Raw genomic sequence first — 20,002 nt, 5'->3', positions numbered from 1 at the left:
AAAAAAAAAAAAAATCCACATTCACAACACTTCTTAGTGTTTCGTTTCACGTTAGCTTCTCATACCAACAGGTCAATACTGCACTTCATTTGCTAAAAGCATGGAAGCAAATCTAAATCCAAGTGCCTCCAATTCACATTGAAAGTCACACTCTATTTTAATGCCAGCGTAACACAGAAATGGTTCAGTCCTCAACTGTGACTGCAGCTGTAAGCTCTGAGCACACACTTCACAAAAATTTAAACAGGAGGTTTTTAGCCAACACTTCCTAGTCAGCCCCTTGGCACCAGCCAGGGAGTTTCAGGCAGCAGTCTGTATTCAGCACCACACTTGGAAAAGTTGTCAGTAATTGTGCCAGTACCAGAGCTAGAAAAACTGCTTCTTTATCTGCTCGCAGAACTCACATAAACTAAAAATGCACTCTCCTCCATAACCCCAGAAAATAAGTAGTACACATGCAGCAGCGGTGGCTCAGAAGAATAAGTGACTGACAGACAGTTAACCCATATATAGTTTACTCTATTACATGTGCTTCTCACAGTCAGTAAGTTATGTTTAGCTTGCCTATGATGAGAACTAAAATAAAAATGTCTTCATACAGTGCTACAAATTTCTGTGCTCCTGTAGTACCATAAACACATCATCATCTTGACAAATAATGTAATTCCAGTCACAGGGTAACTACATTAATTTCATTTGTTTCTTGCAATGACCACTACAGTAATAGCTAGTTATCTTTAAAAACGTGCAAGTACAACTGCATCTCTCACCAGAGCTCCGAGGGACCATCAGAAGAGATCCATTTATTAAGAGCAAGCTGAGACAGGGAATCTAATACTTCCCCACTGCACACACACCTAAATAAATGAAACATTAATAACTGAAGTTGTATACAGGTGTCAACAAAACTGATTAAAAAATCTGATAGTTGTATTTAACAGAGTCAGGGTAGGGAAAGAACTCAAACCACCTGCATTAAGTTCTTCAATACTGCAGAGTTATGAACAACACAAACTTCTCTCCCCACAAACACCCCTCCCAGTTAGGGGAATAGTCACAAAAGCCTGGCAACTTGTGGTGGCCACCATGACAGCTCTGTATAGACAATGCAAAGAGAAAAACTCCTCTGACAGAGGAAATTTCTTACCTCCTTCACAGCTGCTTTCTTGCTTTTCCTTGGAAACTTATACCCCAGAGTTAACGTGCACACTCCAAACCACCACTGCAATCCCTTACACCACACTGACTACTCTGCCTTCAGCTTTTCAGACATCTCCTGTTCTTCTACTCTTCACTGCTATTCCACATGTTGGCACTTAAACTTTCTTACAGCTATTTTCCCAGTGCAAGTACTGGATTCAGGTGAGAAGCATGTGATAAAGGACAACTTGAGCACTCCAATGACCAAGTTCACTCTCTGTCCTCACTGCCAGTCACACGTACTGAATTCAATTTAGTTTCCACATGCTTGACCATTAAGCTAGCATTCAAAACCATAAGCAACAAGGAAAGCAGTCAAAAAACCAATAATTAAACTCTTGAAAATACAAATTATTTTTCAACTGAAATTTGGAGAACCAGCTTACAGGAAGACCTGGGAGTTAGATCTGTCTTTTTGGGCTACACAGTGGGGAATTGATCAAGAAACACAGTCCCACTTCTGCCTCTTCTCCTCTGGACTAGCTGGAAAGACTGGTTACATCCACAAGGCACATGATTTGCCCCAGAGCAGTGTTTTTAGTAAGGACTGAATGCACATGTGCACTGAGACATGAGGAGTGACACCGTGTTCTCTGAGGGCACTGAATGGCATGAGACATGCTGGGATGATATCAAGGGACTATCCCTGGGGAGAAATTCATGTATGGCACAGCACAAATCCATACTGCCCGTCATTAGTGGGCCCAGCTGCTCTTAGGCTTCTGCTTTACAGGAGTTAATTGTTCCCCTGTCCCATCAGGGAACTTGGAAAGAACAAGGCAATCAGAAATGAGGTCCCCGAAGTGCAAAGAGAGCCAAGCCATACAGACATTGCAGTTCTCAGGGTACTTCTCCTTATTAACTCCACTGACAGTCTTAATAGAGACAGTTATATCCTTTGGTGCACTCTTAAGAGGGACATAAAGTAATGTATTGTCAGAACCAGATGTATTTCTTTTTCTAAACATAAATAACAGACATCTGCACCTCTTCAAATGGGATCCTTCTTATTCTCAGGTAGTCATGAAAAGCTCTGTGGGAAAACAAATCAAGCTACATGCAAACACACAGTAACTTACATTACACATGCACAGAACGTTACTAAACATGGCAGATGCAGAAAAAACGAAATCTGAACTTTTTCAATGATAGAAGAAAGGCTTAAAGACTACTAGAGACAGTTCCCATCAGCACAGCAGTTGGAAACAGTACAGATACATCTCCGTTTCATCTGCTGCAGGACTGCATGCTGACAGGACTGCCTGTGCTGCACAGAGCCTCGCTATGCAGGAGGCAGGCAGAGGCTACAGAGGCTCAACACTACACCTGGAACAGTATTTCCCTGCCCTACAACGGCTGCTGCCAAGAAATAAGGGAATGATTAATTAAAGCCAAGACAAACAGAAGTAGCCACACGCGGATTTCAGAGCAGTACAACATGACTTAGAGGCGTGACTCCAATTAATGTGGAGTTAACTCAAGCTGTATTGAAAATTAAAACTCAAGGTTATTCACTGTCTTAACATCTATTATAGTTGCTGTTTTCCAAAACAATTTGTTTGGATTAATGGAGTCTGTTTACGAAAGTCTCTAGTGAAATTTTCTATCTTTAGCAGAAATGAAGATCAAAGAGACCGAGATGTTCTTTTTGGCATCATAACAGTATTTTATTATTTAATACCATTACATTCATTAGCTATTTCAGATAAAAGTCCTCAAAAGGAAACTTGTTTTTAGAAGGAAATTACACTGTAATAAACCTGACTTCACTATGGAAAGGTATTTCATTTGGCTTATTAGTCACACTGAAGCACACCAGCATCCAAGACCTACCTGGGATGCATGGAGAGAGTTCTTTGCAATGCATAAGAGAATTAGTTCACCTTTTTTATTACAGTAAATAGCAGTAAACAACTGGGTCTTTGTCCTGTACTTACTGAAATCTTAACACATGGGGAAAAGAAAAATAAAAATGGCTCTTAGACTTTTTCTATCTTTAAAACAAAGTTCTACCTGAATCACAGCCTGTTTTCAAGCCTGGTAAGCTGATTCCATCAGAAATTCACAGACTGAATAGAATTATAGAGAACAGAAGCCACTCAATTTAGTGGATTATAGTGTCTGTTATGTTCACCTGACAGTGATGCATCATTAAAAAATAAATGATGGCTGCAAAAGTTGTAATCACGAGAATGACTTCTGATAGCAACAACACTGAATAGCCCCATGAGGAACACAAGACTGTGTGGGAGACTTTCATTTAGGTGAAAAGCCACAGCTTTTGTGCAGGTGCAAGTATTGTGGAACATCATACTTTCTTAGTTTGATCACACCTTACTTTACTTTGTAGCACAACTTGTGGACTCTGAATGTGCAACTCGGGAATCTCAAACTAGTTTACATATGTCCAAGACGTTGTTATTCTGGAGTAGGAATCTCACTGCACAACTGCCAATCAATTAAAAATAATCACGTACAAACAAAATGTCATTTCTGTTTTATATGCAGAGCACACAGAGAGATAATGTGGACAAGAACATACGCTTTATTGTACACTTCAGCCACCTGACACATAAACCAGCATAACTCTCTCCTGCTGCAAGTCCAGGACTGAAACCAAGAGTGACACTGGGAGGCACGTCACTCTGTGAAACTCAACTGGAGATACTCCAAGTTTCACTTCCCTGCACGAGGATCCTGATGCAGAGTAAATGACCAGCCCACCACACTCACTGATTTCAGCAGCTTGGAGGAAGCCTCCTGGCCGAACCAGGGCTCAGCAGCCACAGCAGCAGCTGCCCCAAGTGGGACCATTCCCTCGGCCTCCCCAGGCAGCAGAGCTGAGTCCTGCCCAGCAGAGCAGCCAGTGAGATCAAGATGACTCTGACTGGTTTTGCTTAATCACAGGAGAGCAAGTAAGTGTTGCCTTTGTGTGCTAACATGCCATGTTATACTAACAAGAATAATAAGTTTTAATTGAAAAATTTCCCGCTTTTGTCATTCTGCACTTGTGCTACACTCCTACTCTCCTCTGGCTCTTCTTCACTCTTCATTTCACAGGAGAAATCATGCAGGCATGCATGTTCTAATTTCTCTCATCAGGGCGTTACCAGTGGCTTCTACTCCAACTGTTAAAAATTCTGCTCATCCATCCCAAAGAGCTTCCTCTGCCTTGGGCGTATATATTCCTTTGCACAGGAAAGGCTATCTGCAACATCAGTGAAGATAATTTAAAATAATGGATATCAACCATACCCAAAAAAATCATCTACTGCTCGTGCAATACAATTTGGTTTTGGCAGGATACTCTGAAAGAAGCTTCATTTTCAGAATGACAAAAACCTAAATTATTTAGCAACTCTGTGGATGGTGGGCAAAAGTAAGGAATGAACACATAGATGACTTTTGTCTTCCCAAACTCTGTGCTTTGAGATGACTCACTTCTGATTTAAGAGTCTAAAGATTTTATATCCACACTTGAAAGGGATATTTGCAACATACCCCTGCAGCACCAAACAAGCTTTTTGTCTCTGAGTTTTTTTTGGATTAATAATTTCAACAGGACAGCGTTTAGTTGCCCCTATCACTTTAAGTCTCCTCTGGAATAAAAGAAAATAAATCAAAGGCAACAAAGAGAAATACTGTAGATTTTCAGGATTATAATTGTCTTTGGGAAGAATGTGAAGGAGGAATCTGAGGTATTCTACCTCCTGAAAGCATCAATACTTAAGAGTCTAAACTGCATCCATCCCTCCACTCCCAAAAGGAAAGCCAGCATTGCACAGGAGAAGAGAGAATAACTTCAGTTTGAAGCTTCACAAAGTATTTTGCTAAGAAAAAGATGGCACTGGTAAATTCTGCCAAAACTTTAAAAATTTCATGAACTAAACAAAGGTTTTTCCCCTTGGACTCTACTTTGTCCTGAAGTGGTTTTGAACAACATTGTACTAAGGTAAAGGAAAGACACAGAGAGCCCAACCTTCCCTCTCCTCCTCACAACTGTATTGGGGAACCCAACAGTTTCCCAAATTGCCTTTCAATTTTAACACTGATCTTTCATAAGCTTAATAAAATAATTTCTAAATTACTATTACCATCTACATGTGTTGAATAATGAAGCAGGAACAACAGCAGACACTGTAAAGATCACAAATTATTCTTCCACCTACAAACTCAAGCAAAACCAAACATTAGAGTAGTGAAGGGAACAGTAAACATGAAGCATCTGCTGAGGTCCTCTCCCTACCACCTGGGCCTCTGCAGCAGACAAATCCTTTTAATATTTGCTTGCTTAAGCTACTAAAAAAAACACCTAACTGCATCTGCATGTGATTTAATAGGCAGTTAACTTTCGTGGTGACGGACACATCCGTTCTTGTAAGAAAGTAAAATTGTGCATAATAAGGCAAACAATTTTCAAAAGCCTCAGAGACTCTGACCATCACTTTTTATATCCTTAGTTACTAAACCATATCAATACATTATAGGTCACATAGTAACTGTATTTTGAGCCACATATGCCCTATGGGAGCTTTAAAATAAAACTTCCCAAAACATGCCCATAATAGTAACCTGACAATGAAGGAAAGCTTAAGGAGCTGGGTTTTTGATATCACACCTTTTTTCTTCAGTTCACTCATTTGGCTTACAGCTTCACAGACCATATTTTCACAGTTTACCTAAAAACAGACATGCAGAAAAATCAGGTATTCCACTGCCATATGATTACTAAACCTCACTAAAAATCAGGATATCTACCATACAAACAATTTCTGAAGATGCAAATGGAGATTTTCCCTTGGCAGAGAGTGAAACAAATGAGATCTATATCTGTCCCTGTTCTTTATAGCCCAGGTGTTTGCTACCAACTCCCAGCTTCCCAGCGACAGGGTCTGTTATAACAGGATTACACAACCCGCCCTAATCCATGCAGGGCAAAGTTAGCCAAGTTAAATCCCACCACCTCCATCGGTTCAGCTAAAGCAGCCAACATCTCCTAAGCACAGCAGGGAGCCTGAGGAGGACCCATCGCTCCCATCCTGCAAGGAGTGGAAAGAGGCCAGTGGAAGAAACACCTTCAATTGGCATTTCTACACCCAGACCACCTCTGGGCAGCTTTCAGTGTTGGGTCACTCAGGAACATCTTGACCTTTCTAACTAATAGTTGTTGTCTGCTGAGTAATTCACAGAATTGCCTTTTAGGACCGAGGGAGGGCAAAATTTCCACAAATACGTAAATGATTCAGGAACCCTGATCCTGTTTTCAGGACTAATGTCCTTGGGGATTAATCTGATTATTTGCATTTCCAGCAAAAACATCAAATTGCCAACTGGAAAGACTGTTTTGAGAAATACCCTTACTTCCCACCGCCTTTTTTTTTTTATCACACTGTACATAAAAACAATCTAGCTGAATCATTGCATGTGTGGGAATAATTTTCTATTTCTTCCCTGGGAAGTATCTACATATCATCCCTCCTTCCCCTATCTCTGTAAGCAAGTGCTGTGAGAATCTCCTGCTTCTCTTCTCCCAGGAAATGGGGTGCCAAAACTGCATTTTGCTAACAGAGCGAAAAAAAATTGAGAGAAACTGCTATCTCAACTGTGCTGAAAGAAAAAGTACTAACAAAAGAAGAAGATGAAGCAGGAGAAAAAGGTTTTGTGCAGGAAAAACAAAGTGGGAAAAGCAGCAATGGGAAACAGCTGATCTATTTCATAATGACAAAGAGACTTCAACTCTAGCAATATCTAATTATCTTGAAACACATCAGTAATTCCAACTTCTCCTATAAAACAGCACCACAAGTTTTTCTTTAGCTCAATTGCAAAAAAGCGTTAGTCTGCTGGAACAGTTACAAATACTAGCTATGCAGTTTGCAACCTCCTCATTTAAAATACAGATACGTATTTTTAAAAGCATTAAAGTTTAAAGTGCAACTATTAGCATGCACTTCAGACTTTCTGTAATTACAACTTGAGGTAAATTTCCAAACAATGAGAACCATAGACAAGCCAAAGGTATCTATTTCCTACAGCAAGGAATTAGTAATTCCTAAGCCTGCCAATTCCCCTTGCTTAAAAATCTCTCACTCAAAAAGATCAAACAACAGTTTATAAATTGGTTTTTTTTTTAAATAAGAGCTTAACAAGAAGTAAAAGTAACTATCAGTATCAATAGAAGTTCAATCAGTATTAGCTGAACTTTCCCAGTAACACAGCAACTTTTGGGTTAGAGCTCTAAAAGCTACAGCCACTAAATTACTGTAACACTTCTGAGCAGCTCTGACCCCTTCTGAGCCAGCACAACAGCTAAGAGCAGGGACTTAAAAAGAAAAAAGGAAGGTTTATTAGATCAGATCAGTTCTGCAAATCTCACCAATGGTGTTACTATCAAACCAGAGCAGAAGGAAACAGCAGGTCAGGTAATACACCTTTCTGTCTGTCTCCATAAGCCAGGCTAGCACAGTTCTTTATACATCACTAGTACACTGCTCCTATTTTGTTAGAGTAGTAAATATTATCACATACACAAACAATCTGTGACCTGCCAATAACTGACACCACATGTTATCTGGGCAAAGGCGAGACTAATGCACTCCCAGCAAGCTGATGAGCACTTCTGGTGGATAACATGGGCTCGGAAAAAAGTCTCCACCTGAGGACTCTGATGGGAGCTAAAATCCCACAGCACAGAGCTTTGCCGCGGCGTGAACGGCTGCGTGTGCAGCGGGTCACCCAACATGGAGCCTGGCAAGCCTTGCACAGGTTTTCTCACACAGAACAGAGTGGAGAAGAGTCCCCTACTTCCACACACACAGTGGGTTCTGCCTGGCAAATATTCTTATTTATGACTTGATAAATTATATGACTCGAAGGATTAGTGAAATGAAAGGAAGAAGAGCAATGTAATTATCAGCTCCCGTCTCCTCCCATCAGAGTTGATTCACACTTTCAAACATTCACCTCAAACAAGCGCACACCAGTCCCCAAGACAGAAAAGACAGTATGACAATGCCAGGCTTACACTGTCACCTCAAAGCCAAGACAAAAAGCTGTTTGAGGGCTGAGTTTCAGCCAGTGCTGCCGGCACACTTGGCCCCATGGCTCAGGAACACACACCGAGCGCACACCATGCTAACTCCAGAAACCCTCCTCACATCCACCTGTGCAGCCAGCCTGCTTTTTAGCTGCTAAGTAGGCAGAAGAACCAAGAACAGAGTAGAACTCCAAACACCTCTCCTTCAGTAACACGAGATCAAACTTTAAATAATTTAATATAAAAATATTAAGTCCAATAACTAGCCAGAGTTGCAGTTCGTTAATAACTTTTCAGGTCCAGAATAAGATCATTTTCAAATTAAAACTGAAGTGCCAATATGCCATCTGGAAAGTCAATGCAGATTCCCAAGGCTTTCCAGCATCTTCTAATACTCACAGCTTTTTAGGTGGCCTTTTTTTTTTTTTTAAGAGGAAGGAATTTTGCACAGCACTTTGGAACATTCAAGGAATACAAAAGTGAGTCACAAGTTACTTTGGTACATTTCCTATACTAGAAGTACTCAAAACTTCTTAAGAAAAGACCTGAAGTTAGCAATTACAATTAAAATCACAAGGCTTTAAGTTTGTAGGTTAAATTTATATTCCTCAAGCAAAATGGACAGTGAGTCCAAGTTACCTGTTTCAAGGTCAGAACAAGCTTATCGCCTGTTTATTACTTATTGCACTGCAGTGACACTCTGCTACAGTACCAATACAAGTTTAGATGCACTGCTGTCGTACTCAGGCAAAACTAAAATCACAGATGTGGTTCTCCCTCACTTCCAAATGCTTAAAAGCAACTGCACTGGGTGCATTTTGAAGGAGGAGGAGGAACAATCACACATAATATGGCAAAGGTACAAGGAACATTTCAGGTAACTTTTTACTTTGATGAATTGTTATCTTTACAGTAGGGGTGTGAACAGTGAACTATGTTCAGATTAAACAATGCAGTATTCATTTTGGGACTCATGATACAGGAATCTGCTCCCTTAAAGGTATATATTAGAAACTATTTGTTCATCTTCTGGTTTGTTCTCTTGTGTTCAGATACTCCTCCTTTCAAGGGAGAATGCACAGGTACCAGAAACACCCTGGGCTGGGAGAAATAACAGCAAAGTATTTTGGAGTCAGCAGCGTCTTTTTGCTCTGCTTATCATTCCAGGATAGAAAGCTACAAACAGTATCAAGAAAGGACACTGCCTAAACACCACAGAAAAATGCTTCCTGTGGTCACGTCTATCAGCCCAATGACAGACATGGACACTTAAGAGCTTCAGTGTCAGGAACTGCAAGAAGTGCTTCTTCCTTGAGTGTAGCTGACAGGCCTCGCCCTTCAAATTATCCAGAGAAGTGGGTCTCTGACTAACCCTGTGGATCAAATCATGGAGTTTATCTTCTTTCTTTCCCCTGAAGCTTCAGCTAGTACCTCTGTCAGAAAAGTACCAATATAAGCTTAGACAATTTTTCACTGAGATACCAAAACATGAGTCCAAAAGATTAAAAGTCAGAGACACCAATATATGCTGAAAGATGACTTATTTAAGATTTCACATGACTACCTCAGTTGCTGGGTTCTGCTTGGACATAATGACAGAAGAATCAGCACAATGGGAAAAAAGAGACTTGTAATGGCCAAACCCAGACCTAGTATCACAGAGGTGACCACTGGAACCCACTCTAGGATGGGGCATCCCTGGCATGGCACATCTCCTCACACCATCCACGTGTTGTGCACTGACAAAGTAGGAAATGGAGAGTGAGAGGCTGTTCAGAGCTCTCAGAAACCCACTCAACATTCATCCGACTCGCTGAAACCACACAAAATAATTTGAGTAAGTGTCTAGTGTACCCAAAATATAAGTAGCAGATGCAGCAGTGGGGATCGGCTGTAAGAGAGGCATAAGAGGGTCGCTGTGAGCTTCACAAACTGCTAAATCAATAGCAACTGCAAGAGCACGTTCCAGCACGCCTGAAGCAGGTTTGCCTCAGAGGAGCAAAGGCTGAATTGAACTATTGCAGCATATAATGTTCAGTGACTTAATGCCTACAGGCAAATACCACATTGTACAAAAAACAAGAGAGGAAGTGTGTTAATACAGTTATTGTCTTCATTTGCTCCAAGGTGCTGTTATGCCAGGAGCTGACACTGTTACTTACTGCCACTGAAACTTTATCTTTTACCACCTGTATGTGCCCTGTCACATTTGTCCAGGCTGTAACACGAACAGCTTCAGAAGATCACTGGTTAGTTCAAACTTAGCTAGAAAAAAACAATTGCAGCTGATGTAAATAGAAGACAGCAATATAAGCAGGACAGTACTATCCCTTCTCCCACATCTCAAAAACTACCCCATAAGAAGAAATCTAACAGCTTGATGAGGCCAACTTCTTTCCCACCTGATGTCGGAAGCAGAGGTACATGTGGAGAAGCTGCTCACCTCAATAACAAACTAGTTCTTCAAGGCAAAAATCAACATGAAAATTTTCTCATGTGATTACCTGCCAAGTATGACTACTACAAGGAAAAATCCCCATCGACAAATGAGCATAAGATGCTGAGCACAAAACACAACCAGAAGGCTGAATATATAAAAGATCCTCAAGCATGTGAGTTGAATCACCCAACTGAAGAGTGTGATATAACAAAGCAAAAATCAAATAAAATAAACCACCATGACCTCATTTTTCTCAGCCTGATTCAATACTATGACCCAAGACTGCAATTTGCAATCATGACCATTATTCAGATGAAGATAATTCCTTCACCACACTATGTTGAACTTAATACTTTGACCAGCAGCTGGGGAAAGCTTGCCAACCAGGAGTGCCTCTTAATATATAAGAGATAAAGTTATGAGCAAGGTACAACTCCTTCACACCATTTTCAAAAATGACATGCATACTTATTTTAAAGTCAAAATCTTACTGAGGGAGAAGGGGGAGGAATGCAGATGCAAATAAAGGAGTATGCTTTGTATAACAACTCTCTTGAAACAAAACAAACAAAAAAGACCCCTCAAAACCAGAACAAAACACAACTGCTTTCTGTAATATATAGAAAAATATCAGCTGTTCCTAAAGTAACATAGGAAGTGAACAGTTCTAAAATTAACAGAGTGAGACTTAAAAAAAGCTTAAGAAAGTAAGTTATGTTATCACACTTCCTCAGTTCAGATCAATCACAACATCAAGAGGTCAGGCAAGGTCAACAAGCTTTGATTAACGACTTGCAGTCTTCAGACTACACACTGACACAGAACAGTTGGACCAACACCTTAGTCATCACAGACTACAGCACGATATTCCTGCATGCTGTATTTTAGCTGTATTCTTACTCTAAGTACCATATGACAGTATATGAAGGGCTTATCTACACTTGGTATTTGCAACAGGTTAATTCAAGTTCTTTCAGGTGTTACTGCATCCGGAAACAAAGTAATGGTAAGAAAGCACGTGATACTTTCAATGGCTGTACTTAAATGTAACTGGAAATAAATCCACACTGAGTAAAGATAATGAGCCAATATTGCTACTTACCTACACATCTCTCATTTATCATATAATACTACCCTCATTTCTCTGATTTGGAAGTTCCTAGAGGACTTTAATGTTTGCATTTGTCCTATTACTTACAGAATCACAACACTATTTCCTCCGTGCTGTCTAACAACATCTTCAATATAGTGTTGCCTACTTCTCCCATAAGAGACCACATGGACAACATGGAAGAGCGGAGGTGCACAGACACTCACTTTGATCCTGCTACCATTGTTTCCCAGCAAAAATCCTAAAAAATGCAGTGCAAAAAAAAGATTGCATTATATACACAATATATTATGGTGATGGAGAACTCCACACCAGAAAGCTTTCTCAAGCAATTGTAGCAAGACTTTGCCTCTTTCACTGCACATTGCTTTTGAATAATTCAGATGTAGTTCTCTTGCCATGGAGGACATTATGAGACTGTCAGAGAGGCTGATCTGGAATGAGGTCTGCCAAATAATCTTAATTGTCACCACGGGAGGAAGAAAATTAACAGATGTTGCTGATGCACCAGCATAAGACATCCTCAGCCCTCAGTCAGGCAACCAGTTCACCCTCACACTGAGCTGCTGTGCTAGAGCTGCCCTGGCACAGCTGCCTCCCACCAGTGACCCATCCTCAGAGATTAGTGGCCCCGGGGGCAGCCGAGGGACACAATCAGCTCGTGGGATGTGGGGCTCAGTCTCACACAGATTTTGTGGCACAGCTCTAAGGGTCAGGAAGACAACCACCGGGGACAGGTAGTATCAGAAGACCTGGACTGAATGCAGCACTACTAATATTGATCGCGTGACTACGATACAACACAGGAGGATCACCAATACAAAGTTGTTGAAAAGATTAAAACCATCTCTAGAGATCTGTAGGGGAGGTTTTTATACAAACTTAAGAACAAGAGTTCTGCTGCCTCAATCCTTGTCTATCTCTTGCTTTGATATCATAAATTCACAGTATTCCCGGAAAAAATTCCTGCTGTGTTATCCGTTGTTGGTAAAGTTACAAAATGATTAAAGTTCAAATTGCTCCTTCTATAGCTTTGTGTCGCCTAGGAAAAATAACTGAAGCCTACATCCAGTTCGCTAGTTTTCCTCTCTTTTTCTTGCTTATAGAAATATATTCTTTAGCCCCAATTTCTAGGCAGAGGGACAGAAAGCAATACTCAAACAGGACTGACATCTTGAGCGTTCTTTGACAGTTCATCCAAAAAGATAATTCAAAAAGACAATGCTCATAATTTAAGAACTCCCAGCATGTTCAAATAATGAATTAGCATGTCAACTGCTCACTGAGAAAAGCAATGGTATTTATTTGCTCATAATACGAATTGTGGGAGATTTTCACTGGTTATGTTGCTATATCACTACCAGCACACACATCCCTCAACACAACACCTAAGCTGGCTCTAGGCTGCATTATCCTACTGCTGCCAGTTCCAACATCCAGCAAAGAGAGTGCAGGAACCACTGTTTTACAACACATACAGCACAAACAACAAGCTTTGAAGCAACAGTCACCTCTTAAATTTTGGCATGTGCACTATTTTGGGAGCACATACACCATATTGAAAGATTTGTTCAGAATCCTCACATTACGAAGTCAATAAAACAAAAATATTAAGTATTTCTATTATTGCCTATTTTAATGGTAAAGTTATGTACACGACTTCTGAAAACCATATTTAAGAGTTTTGTGAATTCCCAAAGTGAAAAACAGACCTCATACTCCAATTTTAAATAAGTGACTAGAAACTGCCCAGGAACAAACTAGCATAGTGAGATAGCATAAAAAAAAAAAATTGAAGGGGAGAAAAAAGCAACAGTGTGCTCCCATGATACGTCTCCATCTGCTTGTGTTTCCTAGGACTGACAATATGATCTTAGGCTTCTTAAAGCTGACCTTGTACTAACAGTTTCACAATTAAAAAATATGAGCTACAACCCCAATATGGTTTAATATAATACCAATAAAGATTCAGGGTGAACAGATCCACTTTCTTCAATGCCTACTGCTACATAAAGCACACAGCAGCTCTCAGGAATCAGCAAGCACACAAGAAGGAATGACATGCTCTTCCTATTACTTAATATAGACATCTCTATCTACCAAAAAAAGTCTGCCAAACTTCTGCTCCTTATATAGCCACTCCAAGGTAAATAGGTATCCAAGTCCCAAACCAAAGATATGAATTGGAGAAAACAGAACAGTTCACAGGAATACATCCACACGCTGTTTCCTTCCAGGTGTAGAAATCAGCAGCCTCTGAAGTCCTCCTTAAACTGTTTAAACAAAACATGCTGAAATGTTGGCCCCATTCCAAAATTCTGCAACCTCAAGCAATATTGTTGTATAACATGCACAGTATATTTCTTAAATGTTTCCTCAAACTGCCTTTGGTCCATCACCTTCATTCACTAGTAAACGTGTTTCTCTCTGCCAGTCCCTCCAAAAGAAGTCATTTCTTACTACAGGAGGCTGTGGGGAAATATCTGATTTCACTTCCATAAAACCCAGCTGACTGGCTTCAAGAGCTGCACAAGCTGTCACAAGGGTACTGCCAGGACAGTGCTGTGGCATGACTCAGGATGAGACAGGGAGTGACAGTGGAGCTCATCCGACGGGGACAAGAAAAGGATCTGCACTCGAGTCACATCCCTGCACTTCTATCTTACAGCGACACACACAGCTACAGACTGAGGACAGAGATCTGCTCTAAGAGGCTTTTCCAGAAAGCAGATCTGTGTCTATGAGGTCTTCTCAAATAACTCCTTTTTACACGTGATGTACATAGTGAATTCACCTGGAACCTAGGTTTCAATGTACATGAATTCACCAAATCCAAACCACATGCAACTACTGTAACAAGAAGACACATGAAGAAGTTATGCACACACCTCCTTTTTGTTTCACCAGGAATCAGAGCCTGTGCACAAAGGTGTTTCACTTATGTGGAACATTTGTATCAAGTAATGCAACATTAAATCAAGCACCACCCCTGCATTTGATGTAAGCACCTCACAGTACATGATGAAAAAACAACACAATTGATTAGGATTTTATCAGTCCCCAAGTTAGGCATTCAGGCTGGCTAGAGGTTTTGCTCCAGGTACACAGACTTGCTCTGCTCACACTACACTCAGCTCTTTCAGTTCAGGCTCCAGCCCATATGGAAATCATGCTGCCATGGCTCATACCATGCAAGGGCCTGAGCAAATAGAGCTGAGGAGACACAAGGCAAGTTATCACAAGCTGACAGCTGCCTTAATGTGGCTCCTTGTCCTCTGGTCAGCTCACACCTGGGAGAAGGGGCTTGTGCCACCTTAATGCACTTTGCTTCTTTGAAAAAAGAGACAGAAAGACTCGAGAAGCTGACAAACTCCACATGAAAAACTCACAATGGAATTTCTGTGGCAAAGATGTATGGCTTTAAGCTATTTTCTTCTCTAAAGTAGTTATAATTTTATTTCATGGTATCCTCTGTAATCCTGGAAAACATGCTGGGAACCCTTATATCAATTAAGCAGAAGTCTGCTCGAGTCTGCCAACTAATTCAGCAGCATGGGAGGGTGTGAATGTCTGTGTGCACCTCCCTCCTCTGGGGGTCACAGGATTCTCTCCCTTTCATGGAAGAGTTTCCAGCAGTATTTCAAAACAGTGTATATTTAATATTTCAAAAAGTGCTGTTTTCTATGTAAACCATGTTCCTCCTCAGCAGAACCCATGATAGATTTAACTCCTTAAACTCAGACATGAATTGCGTTTGCACCTTTGGCTGCAGATTATTGTGAAAATTAACCAGCTCCCTACGGAGTCCCCAAACCCACATCTCCTTCCTGGGAACTGTGTACAAACTGGACCCTTTCCTTTGGCACAAGAATCACAGAAACCAACAAGAAACATGCCAAACTTAAGCACAAGTCTCTATTATTGGGTTTTGTTACGCTTAAGGTTTCTTGTTTCAGCAGTTCTTGTGTCACCTTTTTGCCAGGCTCAATCTAAACTTGGTGAAAGCTGTAAAACAGTATTTCAGTAACCCAACTACCTTTTGTTCTTTTCTAATTGTGACACTACTAATATTATTTACTGCTGCCCTTGGGACACACACACACACACAGAGACACACACAGAATCCCATTCAAAACCCCCAATCCATATATCTTCCTACATCCCTGAGTTTTTCTACTAACTACTCTGTCAAGGCAAATCCAATTTAACTCTTTGAAGATACGTGTTAAGTCAATAGTAACATCATATGCGTGCTGTAAAACTTTTCATTCATTTTCTGCCTTCTCTGTTCTCTCCAGCACTACTGTCTGATGAGAGAGTTCCCAGAGGACGAAGACATGCAAGCTGAATCCAACCAGTGCAAAGCAACTTGCAGGCAGCACTAGATGATTTACAGTGGTATTTCACAAGTCACAGTTAAAAGTGCCACAACAAAGTAATGCAAACATCTGCATTATTAATAGAATTTCAAGTCTGAGAACTTAGACTGAGGAAAGGTATTAAAGATAGGCCAGAATAGGATGTACACAATACCACCATTAACTCTGTGGGAGCAAAAACTGGCCACGTGTTGAATGTCTGTACTTCAGCACAGGCAAATGTTAGGAAATATTGTGCAGGCTTTGTAAAAAAAAATCTTATCTTGAAATCAAAACCAACACTCTTGTGAGGGGGGGTTAATTATTTGGCTATCTCTTCATATATCTAAATACCATTATCTAAAAGAGCATGTTTCTTAATAATTTTTAAAAAAATCCAAAACTTGACTGAACAGATACTTAAGCTTTTAACCAAAATCTCTATTTCAACCTGTTTACCTTACCTAAATCTTTAGACAGCTAGTTACATGCTGTTATGTGTTTACATAATCTGTCCAACAGGCTAAAAATTATTGGACTGTTTTCCCAGACAGCTGATCAATAGAATTGCATATTCAGAGCTGGTTTTGCACAGGCATACACACACACGAGTGACATCCTTGCACTGGAAATATGAATGCCACATATCAGCATTCAACTGCGTTTGCCAGCAAATCAGGCCTCATCTTTCTGAAAGTGGGACTGTTCTACACCACTTGTATTCCAAAGAGGAAACATTTAAAGTGATTAACTGAAAAAAATTACAGGATGGTATAGACAGAAAAGCACTTCAAGCCTTTACTACTGTTTCACAACTTGCATAGTAACAATCAGGGGAGAAAAAGATATCTGCTAACACACAAGTAATGCTGTAACAGCAAGGCAGCTATCTTTTTTCCCCAACAACTGCTAGAAATAGTCAACACAAATTTGGGAATTTACGTTGGAAATAACGAATTTAAAATATTTACTTTAGCAACAACCTCATTTGCTAGGTTACAAACCTCTCTATCCATCATTACTGTCCAGTGTCTCGAGATGCAGACAGATGCCTTACAACAGAGAGTTAAAGAGAAACTTGCACTCAGGAGCAATGGCAGCACCTCTGTGCACACCAAGGCACAGGAGGCTTCACATGGCCTTGCCAGCAGCCAGTCGGTCACACTGCAACCTTCACAGGGCATAAGCATTTTCTAGGCTTTCCTGGGAGGCTTCAGTTCCTTTTAGAAACTGTTTCCACAATTCTTCATTCAAGACTGTTAGCCAACAGCCTCTAAAAACTTTTGGAATTCACAGTACTTTGGAAGCAAACTTCCGTAATTTACGTGCTCCCACTTGGAGTTGGAAACTGATTCCACCAAAATTCAACTCTAGCAACACCTTGATTACTTTGGCAGAGTTCCTGTTATTATTAATATTTTTATTAATCTCTTGCTGAAACTCACCCTTTTCTCTCCCTATATCTTCAATACAGAAAAAGGTTTATGAATTTACAAGACGGAGAGAGAGCAAAGCTCTTCTATAAAATGTTCCTCAGCCTTCAAGTAAATAAGTTACAGGGTAGAATATAAATAGAGTCCAAAAACTAACTTACAAAAATTGAGTACTTAGTATGTTACTTTTAGGTCGTGTGAAGAAAGTTACAGAATGTTCCAAGCTATAGTGACTAAAAAAATTTAAAAAAACATACTTCTGCAGTGTCATTTTATTAATTATTATAACCCCACCAGTAAAGGCAACGTAAGCACTCACAAGAAAACAGGGAGGCAGAGGTGGCAGGAGTTTGTCTTCCAAAACAACCAGCAAATTTGACCAGTCATTTTGACAAGTCTTACAGAACAGAGATTCTGGAAGGCAAAGAGGTTGATGCTTTCTAGTGGAAGGGGGCTGAAGGAACCTTGGGTACAAACTGAGCACACAAAAACTCTCGCAACCCAGTCGCTACTGATTTCTAAAATGAGCCCTTCCAGGCCTTCAACTGTTACCATGAACCTCCACCACACAGACCCTGGAGGGTTCAAGGCAAAGGTTATATTTTGAAAAGCGTGAACTTCCAAAAAAAAAAAAAAATCCACAGAAGTTACCAAATGGCTTTTATTCAGGTCATCACTCATACCAAAAGCCATCATTGTGTTTACAAAAAGAGGAGAGGAGGGCTCAAACCAGCTTTCAGGTGAACAGAAGATGAGTGTTCGCTGCCCTCCATGTCCTGGGGCTCATGCAATGCCAACCGATGAGACCTAAGCTAGCACAAAAACATCAGGGACAAAATATTCAGATCAGCACATGGATTCCACAGTCAGAGATCCATGACAACCATTAATATTCCCACACTGAACTCACTACACATGCATGGAAGTTTATTTCTGAGAGCAGGTGCCTGCCTGCGTGCACTCTGTCAGCTCTTAGAAAACACACTCCCCGGGAAATTACCTAGTCTGTGCGCTTTCTTTTAACGCCAGCAGATTATTATTATTTTTTTTCAAGTTCTAGTCCCTACCACGCCGTTGTTGCACAGGCAGCACAAAGCGTTAGAGGTGTGCTTGACAGCGCAGCGGAGGGCAGGCGTGCCGGCCCTGCCACCTCCCTCCCCCGACCCCGCCGCACGTGTGTGAGCAGCGAGGGCACCACAGAGCTCCAGAGCAGGGAACACACCGCCGGCACAGCGCGGTGACAGCGAGGAGCAGCGGCCGGGAGCGCCCAACACGTGCACGGGCGGTGACAGCGGCGTGCCCGCGGAGCGCCGGTCCCTGCGGAGAGGCGCGCCCGCTCCACGGGCACACACACGGACACACGCGGCTCTCCCGGCCCCGCGCAGGCCGCTCGGGCACCGGCGGGCGTAGCTGTCACTAGAACCGGGCGGCGACAGCCCGGCACCCACCGCCCCTTGCCCCGGCCCGGCCCCGCCACCCCGGCCCGGCCCGCTGCGCCACCCGCCGGGCCCGCGGCCCAGCGGCCCCTCGGCCACTGCTGCCCGGCCACGGCGAGCGGCCCCGGGGCGGGGAAGGACCTCGGCCCCCGCCTCCTCGTCGTCCTCCTCCTCCGGCGGCCAAGCGGGGCCGGGCCCCGGCGCCCCCCTCGCCCGCCCCGCGCGGCCGCTCACCCCACGACTCCCTGGCTGTAGTTCCTCTTCTTCCAGGGGGTGCCGGTGTACAGCGGCTCGGCCAGGCCGGGCTGGGCGCGGGCGGCCGGCTCGTCGGCCGGGGCGGGGGCGCGGCCCAGCAGCAGGCTGTAGTTGAGCCCGAAGGTGCTGGCCTTGTTGTCGCGCTTCCTCTTGTTGCTGGCGGCGGCGGCGGCGGCGGCGGCGGGCGGCGCCCCCCGCGCGGGCCGGGCCCAGGCGGCGGCCCCCGGGGGCGGCGAGGCCTGGCGGTGCCCGCGGCTGTGCGGGTTGTTGGCGCTCTCGAGCGGCAGGAAGTCGGGCGGGGGGTCGGCGCGGGGGGCGCGGTACATGCCGGGCGGGGAGGCCGGGCCGGCCGCGGCGGGGGCGCTCTGCTGCTGCTGCTGTTGCTGCTGCTGCTGCTGCTGCTGTTGCTGCTGCTCCTGCTGCTGCTGCTGCTGCTGCTGGAAGTAGAGGTTGCGGACCCCCTGCGTGGTCTCCCAGATCTGCATCCACAGGCGGTTCGAGGGGCCGAGCTGCTCTGGCTGGAACCAGGCTATCCGGGGATCCATCAAACGGGGACCCACCCCGGCTGCTCCGCTCCCCGCGCCGCGCCGGCCGCCGCCGCCGAGACCCTGTCAGCGGGTCCCAGCGCTAATGGCGGCTCCTATGGAAGGGCAGCTCCGCGCCTGCCTGCTCGCTGCTGCCGCCGTCGCTCCACAGCCCCCGCCCCTCCTGGCGAGCGCGGCGAGGCGGGGCC

The 20,002-nt window shown here is 43.0% G+C and overlaps 1 protein-coding gene across 1 annotated transcript in view; it reads right to left on the bottom strand.

The window, feature by feature from the left end:
* Positions 1-19,952, bottom strand: part of TENT4B (terminal nucleotidyltransferase 4B) — a 41,892-nt gene extending 21,940 nt beyond the window's left edge. Inside the window, exon 1 of the mRNA XM_064671146.1 lies at positions 19,249-19,952. Within this exon, the coding sequence (XP_064527216.1) occupies positions 19,249-19,814 (566 nt within the window). The 5' untranslated portion in view covers positions 19,815-19,952. The remainder of the gene's footprint in view (positions 1-19,248) is intronic.
* Positions 19,953-20,002: the final 50 nt, after the last annotated feature.

Source organism: Pseudopipra pipra, chromosome 14 (assembly GCF_036250125.1).
Source record: "Pseudopipra pipra isolate bDixPip1 chromosome 14, bDixPip1.hap1, whole genome shotgun sequence".
NCBI classification, from domain to species: Eukaryota; Metazoa; Chordata; class Aves; order Passeriformes; family Pipridae; genus Pseudopipra; species Pseudopipra pipra.
The sequence above is the reverse complement of the archived record's forward strand: the minus strand, read 5'-3'. Positions and strand labels throughout refer to the sequence as shown.